This window comes from Myotis yumanensis, unplaced genomic scaffold (assembly GCF_028538775.1).
Source record: "Myotis yumanensis isolate MYYU_CA2020_CCGP unplaced genomic scaffold, mMyoYum1.0.hap1 SCAF_3, whole genome shotgun sequence".
NCBI classification, from domain to species: domain Eukaryota; kingdom Metazoa; phylum Chordata; class Mammalia; order Chiroptera; family Vespertilionidae; genus Myotis; species Myotis yumanensis.
Genome location: NW_027223754.1, coordinates 165,529,094 through 165,537,880, shown reverse-complemented (window position 1 = coordinate 165,537,880; position 8,787 = coordinate 165,529,094). Strand labels below are relative to the sequence as shown.

The 8,787-nt window shown below is 48.4% G+C and overlaps 1 protein-coding gene across 1 annotated transcript; it reads left to right on the top strand.

Annotated features, from left to right (window-relative positions):
- Nucleotides 1-309: 309 nt before the first annotated feature.
- On the top strand, nt 310-8,566 carry LOC139007166 (tubulin alpha-1C chain). Its single transcript, XM_070410307.1, has 4 exons — nt 310-411; nt 3,687-3,909; nt 4,051-4,199; nt 7,483-8,566. The coding sequence occupies exons 1-4, from the start codon at nt 409-411 to the stop codon at nt 8,455-8,457; spliced, it is 1,350 nt and encodes a 449-aa protein (XP_070266408.1). The 5' UTR covers nt 310-408; the 3' UTR covers nt 8,458-8,566.
- Nucleotides 8,567-8,787: the final 221 nt, after the last annotated feature.

Sequence of the window (8,787 nt, the reverse complement as noted above, 5' to 3'; positions counted from 1 at the left end):
AGCACAGCGCGGCCTCCGCGCCTTCCGGCTCCTTCCAGTCTCCATCCCTTCCCCACCCCCCGCCCCTCCTCCGGCCCCGGAGTCTCCTCCCCTTCCTGGTTCCTCCGGCTCCTTCCTAAGAGTTTGGTTTGAACTTTTGAACTCACCAATCAGCGCCCGGCGCCCACCCCCGCTCAGCCCGCCCTTGTGGGGCGGGGCGCCCGGCCAGGTGCCGCGCAGCTGGAGGCGGGGCCCCGGGGCCGGGCGGGGTTCGGGGCCCGCCCCCCCGACGGGCGGTGGGTATATAGGGTGCGGCGGGCGGCTGTCGGGCCACTTCTCCCCCGGATTCCTTGGTAATCTGTCAGTGGGAGGTCCTTGTTCCCGGTCCCTCGCATTTTTCAGCCCCGCCGAGCCCTACAAGTCTCAGCTATGGTGAGTGTGGAGGTGGGGGTGCCGGGGTGGGGGTCCCCGGGCGGTGGCGTGTGGGGCGGGGAGAGGGAGCGATCCGCGCGAGCGGCGGGGCGGGCGCACGTGGGGCCGCATCCCGGAAGCCTCCAGCAAACTGGCTTCTGGAGACCGGGCTGGGGAAGTTGAGTTCGCCGGGCGGACGCCTCCGGGGGCTGGAAGGCGCGGCCCGGCCGCTGCCCTCGGTGGGAGCGGAAAGCCCTCTCGATCCCAGAGAGAGGGTGTCGTCCCCGAGCCCGCCGTCGCCCAAGGTCGGCGAGGGAGCCTTCCCGGCGGCTCCCCAGGGCTCGGGGCAGCTGGAGCCCCTCCTTCCCGTTTCCCCAATGACCTCACCTTCCCTTGCGCAGTGGGAGCACCTGGGGCACCGCGTGCGCTTCCGCTCGGAAGGTGCAAACGCCCGCTGCCCGCCCTCCGCGCCCTGTGACTCGCTGCTGAGTCACCTGTGGCCGGGCTCCGGGGAGGCTCCCATTGCACCGATCCACCTGTAGGCTGCGGGCGGGCTCCTCCCCACCGGGTCCAGCCCTGTATTTCTGGTGCTCAGTTAGAGGGCTGTTTATAGCTTAAGCCAGCCTGTTAAAAACAAGCCCATGAAAGGATATTTTCTTGTAAAACCACAGAGTCACTAGTACTGACGATGTATTTGTAGTTTTAAAGAAACATGGAACTGTACACACAGCTTGAGTATTTTCTATGTGACTTCCAGAGGTGTTGAAAACAACTAAGAGAGCCTCTGTTGGTCTACATTAAGCCAGGTTTTAAAACCAGTATTTATGTATCAAATGTTTCAAAACAGTATCGTTAAAAAAGAAGAAACAGTATCTTTAAAAAAGAATAGCCGGCAAGTTACATTCTTGAGAGATTACCACAGTTACCAAAAGTATGTCTGACTGTAACAACTTGCTTGAATGCTTTTCACCCAGCAAACCCCCAAATACTGGTAAAAGTGTACTTCAGAAATCACTGTTTAAAGCAGCGACTTTCAACCAGTGTGCCACAAGAATTTTTAAAACGTGCAATACCTAAAAAAAAAAAAAATAAATAAAAAATAAAATAAAATAAAACGTGCAATACCTAATTTAGTTAGGGGCACTGGCCTCTTTTCCCTTAGATTCTCAAAAAAATATATTTTTCAGTATGCTGCAAAATTTTAGTGATTAGTTTATGTCTGCCATGAGCTGAAAAGGGTTGAAAATCGATGGTTTAAAGGGCAGCAGAGCAGCCGCAGCAGCAGACCTTTATTTCAACAATAACATGTTAGATTAATAGTTTTTTATATAGGCTGCCAGTTCGATCCCAGGTCAGAATGCATATGGGAGTCAACCAACAAATACATAAATAAGTGGAACAACAAATCGATGTTTCTTCCCCCTTTCCCCCCTTCCTCTCTAAAATCAATCAACAAATAAGAGAGACAGTGGCTACTTATCCAGTTAAAGCTAAACTAATTGACTCTATCATCTGTGTAGGTCTGTCCATCTCCCTAGTGGCCATGGGGTAGTGGAGGGCACAGTTTAAACAAGGAATCCAGGTCGCCTGTTGAACAATGAAAGAGAGTTTGGGGGCCCAAAAGGTTTTAATAGAAGAAGTGTTTCATTAGATTGAGAGTATCTTCTGAGATACTTCATCTCCTTGGACCCGGTTCTGTCGTGAACAGATCTCTGACTCTCCAACTTTCTTGAGCTGTGGAATTTCCAAAGTCTAGTTAAAGGTAAACATGATGCAATGGTAAATAGTCATGGGTTCATTAGAACAGACAACTCCCCTTCTCCCACAGCCCTGGAGCTGGGCGAGAGGGTGCAGGTGACCCCTGAGCTTGCTGATGTGATCGGGAGACCGTGATTGTTTTATGGGGAGTGAAGTGTAGGTGGGAAGGAGGGGACCACAGTTCAAGGTTGCGAGTGATTAGGGTTTTATGATCTCAGGTTATGAAACTAGACTCTTTGAGATCTTAGCTGGTGTTGAATTTTCTTTAACTAGTTTTCTATTAGTGGCTTTTAAAAACTTAAAACTCTCTTATTTGAGGAAAATGGGGGATATTTATTGTCAACATTTTGAAAGTCCTCTGCCAGCCCCCAAAGTAACTAATCTAATACAGTAAGCACTCCTCTTTTTTTGTTTGTTTCCCTCTTAAGTCTGTGGGTATAGATAATTCATTGCCTTGTTTTACTAAACAGGAATGAATTTGGTAACAAACTATTTTGTTAAGCAAATAAAGGAAAACATTTTCTCAATAATATTGTTAAACGCTTGAAACTGTAGATTTTCCTCATACTGCCAAAGATACATGTACATTTTACTAGGAAACCGCTAATTTCCAAAATTGTTAGTAAAGTCTTGGCTTTTATTTACATGTGTCTCCACCCCACCCTACCTTCCCTCAGTGAAGGGAAAATGTTGTTCCTTAAGATTAAACTCAGAGTTAGAAAGCTGCCTCTGACCAGTTTGTAAAATAGAGCTAACCACTGCTTATCTGGTGTTTTCTCCATGAGTCATATGGCTGCAGTTTGCTGGTTTAAACTGGTTTTAAAGGGAGGGAGAAGCTCTTGTCTTTTATTATTTTTTTCTTTCTTTCTTTCTTTTTAAATATTTTTATTGATTTCAGAGAGGAAGGGAAAGGGAGAGAGAGAAACATCAATGATGAAAGAGAATCATTGACCGGCCGCCTCCTGCAAGCCCCCCACTGGGATCCAGCCCACAACCCAGGCATGTGCCCTTGACTGGAATCAAACCCAGGACCTTTCAGTCTGCAGGCCGACACTCTATCCACTGAGCCAAACTGGCGAGGGCAAGCTCTTGTCTTTTAAAGAATAGGATTAAAGAGGGACCAGAATGAGCTCAATAGTTACACAATCTCACAGAATGAATCATGGCTGAAAGATGAATTCTGCATGCCTTTAAGGGCTCAGCCAGCATATTTCCCAGGAGCTGGGGGAAATGGATTGCTCTACAGCGGCTTTGTTTTTCTGGGGTGGGTAGAAACCTGACCTTCAATGTGGCTGCAAAGGAAGGGTCTGGTCTGTAGTCTGCCTAATAGTTAATTAACATATCTTTGGTTTTCCCAAGCATTTTTTCTGAATCAGTCTTCCACAGGCTTGATTGTGCAGTAGTCCGGGGGCAGGAGTGGCCTTCCAAAAGGTGATTAATCTGTCCTAAAGTTTAATGAGTCGTTGTGGTGTGAATCATTCCTAAAAGTCCCATCTGATGTGTCCTATTCTGACATTTTCCTTCTCTTCCTACCACAGCGTGAGTGCATCTCCATCCATGTTGGCCAGGCTGGTGTCCAGATTGGCAATGCCTGCTGGGAGCTCTACTGCCTGGAACACGGCATCCAGCCCGATGGCCAGATGCCAAGTGACAAGACCATTGGCGGGGGAGATGACTCCTTCAACACCTTCTTCAGTGAGACGGGCGCTGGCAAGCATGTGCCCAGGGCAGTGTTTGTAGACCTGGAACCCACAGTCATTGGTGAGTTGACCTCAGTAACCCAAGTAAGATCCTGGGGGTCTGGGATAGGAGGTGTGTCCGGGGGGCTCTGTCGAGGCCTTGGGGTTGAGCAGGCTGTGCAGGTTGTTAGTGATGGGCGGCTGCTTTGGTTCCCTTTTGCAGATGAAGTTCGAAATGGCACCTACCGCCAGCTCTTCCACCCTGAGCAGCTGATCACAGGCAAGGAAGATGCTGCCAATAACTATGCCCGTGGACACTACACCATTGGCAAGGAGATCATTGACCTGGTCCTGGACCGAATTCGGAAACTGGTAAACACAGTACTTTATTTAAAGTGGGGTGAGAGTTTTCTCTTAGAGTTTTAAAGAGAGACCAAACCACAGCAGTCATTCCTCGCACACTAAAATAGGCCTTAGATCCTGGCTGGTGTGGCTCACTTGCTTGAGCATCATCCTGTGCACCAAAAGGTTGCTAGCTCCATTCCCACTCAGGACACATGCCGGGGTGTAAGCTTAATCCCTGGTAGGGGACATGCAGGAGATGATTACATATATATATGTGTGTGTGTGTATATATATATATATATGTATATATATATATATATTTATTATTGATTTCAGAGAGGAAGGGAGAGGGAGAGAGAGGCAGAAACATCAATGATGAGAGAGAATTGTTGATCAGCTGCCTCCTGCACACCCCACACCGGGGATCGAGCCTGCAACCCAGCCATGTGCCCTGACCAGGAATTGAACTGTGACCTCCTGGTTCATAGGTTGATGCTCAGGCCAATAAAAAGTATTCTTAAATTATTTTTTTTAAAAAATAGGCCTTACTAAATAATTCTATTTAGAAACTAGACAGTCCTGGGTGCGGGACTACTCTTTGGGGTAGGGATGAGAACAATAGGCAGAAGAGCAATGCCTTACAAGGCGGGTTTGGACAATTGCTCATTCAGTGAGGGCATTTCACCAGGAGTCAGGGTGAGAACAAGCAGCCTGAGCAGTTTGACTGACATATAAGCCCATTAAACATGCCTGTTCATATTAACCAGTCAGCTTCCCTGCTTCAAGCTGAGGCATCCCTTTTTAGGATATCTTAGTCACACTGAATGAGTAGGTGGCTGACTCTGACATGTAACTAAATGATCAAACTTTTAAAAAGAAAAATCTGGCTTGGTGCCTTACGTTGGTACAAAAAGTTCAGGGCTCCAGAAGCCAGTATAACACGGATTAGAAATGGCTGACAGTGGAAATGTTGAACACGGAAAGTGGAGTTGGGGGAGCTCCCTTATTATATATATACTAGTATATACTAGAGGCCTGGTGCATGAAGTTCGTGCACGGGTGCGGTCCCTAGGCCTGGCTGGCGATCGAAGCGTCTGGCGTGGAAGGGCAGCTGACCTCTGGGCCCTGAGTGGCACCTGGGCCCTGGGGCCCCTGCGCGCGCCCCCTCCGCCTGAGTCATTGGGCCCCTGCCCAGCTCCCTCAGTGTCTGGGAGCCGGGTGGCAGCCCCGCCCCCCACTTGCACCCACCTTGGCCTGGTGCCGCCTGCTCACATGCTCCACCATCCCGCTGCGGTCCCACTCTCCTCGGGGCCCATGGGGGCCGGCAGTGCCTGTGCTGCTGCTGGCTACCATCACCCTGTTGCCGACGCCCACCATGTTTCGCACTGGCCCCTGGTGGTCAGCGCATGTAGCATGTTGTCGAATTCCCGGTCAAGGGGACAATTTGCATATTAGGCTTTTATTATATAGGATATTTTTTTACTGATTTTAGAGATGGGGAGAGAGAGAGAAACATCAATGATGAGAGAGAATCATTGATCGGCTGTCTCCTGCATGCCCCACACCAGGGATCGAGCTTGAAACCCAGGCATGTGCCCTTGACCGGAATGGGACCCGGAACCTTCAGTCCACAGCCTGACACTCTATCTGCTGAGACAAACCAGCTAGGGCAGAGCTCCCTTGTTACAGAAGCAAGTCTCAATAACTGAAACGAGGAAGGCATTGAGTTAGAAACACAAAAAGTAGTAGGCTTGCTTTTCTAATAGAGCTCAGGGTGGTGTGGACTCGCCCTGTGGCAGAAAAATCTTAGGCAATTGTGTTCACGTCAGTGACGTTGATAACTGTTCTGGGTCATTCTAAGAGACCTGCAGTCAGCTGACTCTGCTCCTTAGACATGTGGGCAGCTTGTAAGTAATTAACCCAAAATCAAGAATGAGTGCTTGGGTAGACTAGCTTGTTAGCTACTAAGTCCAGCCACAACTGGTCTATTCTAAAAAGAATGGCCTTGATACTTTTCCAGATGTTTATCATGGTCGCCCCAGCAAAATTGGAGTATTGGTTCCTCTGTTTGCAAGTCAGACTTTAGCTACAAGCACTGACTTGGGAATCAGGACCCGCCTTTAGGGACAAACAAACCTAGTAAAAGCCATTGAGGGTTTATGAGTGAAGTTCATTAACTACCAAAACCATTGCCTTGGCCCTTGGTGTTACTACTGTGTCCATATGAGTAATGGATGCAATTGGTAAACTAGGGTTTGCCCCGTACATTGATCTCATTCAGTGTAGGGATCTACTGGAGAAGTGAGTTCTGAGGGGTTGGTAGAGAATGTCCACAAATCTCAGCACTTATGAGAAGTAAAGGTTATCAGCAGAAGACTTTGTTTGAGGCGTCAGAATCATCTTGGAGTTGGCTAACCAGAACAGCTCGGTTGACAGTGCATCAGCTTTCCCGAAACGGCTGGGCTTTCGGGTGACTAGTGCTTACCGTGCCAGGCACTGTTCCAAGTGCTCATGTAGTTCTCAGTAGCCTGAGGTAGATTACTATCCTCGTTTACTAAATGAGAAAACCGAGATTGAGAAATGAATTTGGTCAAAGTCACACAGCAAGGCCCTGGTAGGGCCAGATCCAGACCCAGCCTGATTCCAATACCAGGGCATTCAGCTTGGCTGTTCTGTTGTATTCCAGCTCCGAAAGCCTCTGCCAGGTCTTTGTAAGACAGACATCCATTGTACGGAGCTGGTGGTCCCAGGCCTGCCCTTGGTAGCTCTCCAGCTGATAAGAGTTGCCCTTCATTCGGGAAGAAATTCAAGTGCTGGAGCCAGATATAATAAGAGCCACCATGGAAAATGCCATAGAAAGAGCCTGTGCTTGCAAAGCAGAAAATGGAGGTCATTTATATGAAATTTTTCATAGATAGTTTTAAAATTCCCATTTTCTGTACTTTATATTATAAAAAAAATAAATAGGAAAAATTACAAAACAGTTACCCTTGTTCTGCTGTCGCAGCAAGGGCACCAGTCACTGAAACTTGGGCCCTGCATCCGTTCCAGACCTCATGATTCCTCTGCCCTCGGAGATGAAAATATTTCATTTTAAAATAGCCTTTTAGCAGATGTCCCCTTCCCCCAGGAGTTGATTGTGAAAAGTTTCTCTGAATCACTTAGCACTTTGGAAGCTTTTTGCAACTGCTTTCCTAGCAAATATTCAAAAGATTTTTTAAATCTCGATCAATGTAGTAATTAAGGATTTAAAGAAGTCACTGCAGTGTTCACTGAGGCTAAAATTAACCCTCTTTTTCTTTTCTGACAGGCTGACCAGTGCACAGGCCTTCAGGGCTTCTTGGTTTTCCACAGCTTTGGTGGGGGCACTGGTTCTGGGTTCACCTCCCTGCTGATGGAACGTCTCTCCGTCGATTATGGCAAGAAGTCCAAGCTGGAGTTCTCCATTTACCCAGCCCCCCAGGTCTCCACAGCTGTAGTTGAGCCCTACAACTCCATCCTCACCACCCACACCACCCTGGAGCACTCTGATTGTGCCTTCATGGTTGACAACGAGGCCATCTATGACATCTGTCGTAGAAACCTCGATATTGAGCGCCCAACCTACACTAACCTTAACCGCCTTATTAGCCAGATTGTGTCCTCCATCACCGCTTCCCTCAGGTTTGATGGAGCCCTGAATGTTGATCTGACTGAATTCCAGACCAACCTGGTGCCCTATCCCCGCATCCACTTCCCTCTGGCCACATATGCCCCTGTCATCTCTGCTGAGAAAGCCTACCATGAGCAGCTTACTGTAGCAGAAATCACCAATGCATGCTTTGAGCCAGCCAACCAGATGGTGAAATGTGACCCTCGCCATGGTAAATACATGGCTTGCTGCCTGTTGTACCGTGGTGACGTGGTCCCCAAAGATGTCAATGCTGCCATTGCCACCATCAAGACCAAGCGCAGCATCCAGTTTGTGGACTGGTGCCCCACTGGCTTCAAAGTTGGCATTAACTACCAGCCTCCCACTGTGGTCCCTGGTGGAGACCTGGCCAAAGTACAGCGAGCTGTGTGCATGCTGAGCAACACCACAGCTATTGCTGAGGCCTGGGCTCGCCTGGACCACAAGTTTGACCTGATGTATGCCAAGCGTGCCTTTGTCCACTGGTACGTGGGTGAGGGCATGGAGGAAGGAGAGTTTTCTGAGGCCCGTGAGGACATGGCTGCCCTTGAGAAGGATTATGAGGAGGTTGGAGCAGATAGTATTGAGGGAGAGGATGAGGGTGAGGAGTACTAACCTGTCAGCTGTGATGTTACACTCCAGTGTCTTGGGATTGTCTTATTTCTGTTGTTCTGTGAAGTCTGTTGTGTCCTAAACTTTGCAATAAAGTTGTTTTCATTTTGAATGTCAAACTGGTTTCTTCTGTATCACAGTAAATACTTGCCCCTTTTATTCAAGGCCAGTTGGGTGGAGGCTGGCAGACCATCCTGATCATTTGATCAACTTTCCCAGTGGCTCTGTGTGCGATATATTGTGCTAAGTGGTTTGTCTGTTTCACTTAAACCTGATTTGATGAGTGATGATAATCATTTCAGTGAGGCAACAGGCTCAGGTTGGGCCACTTTC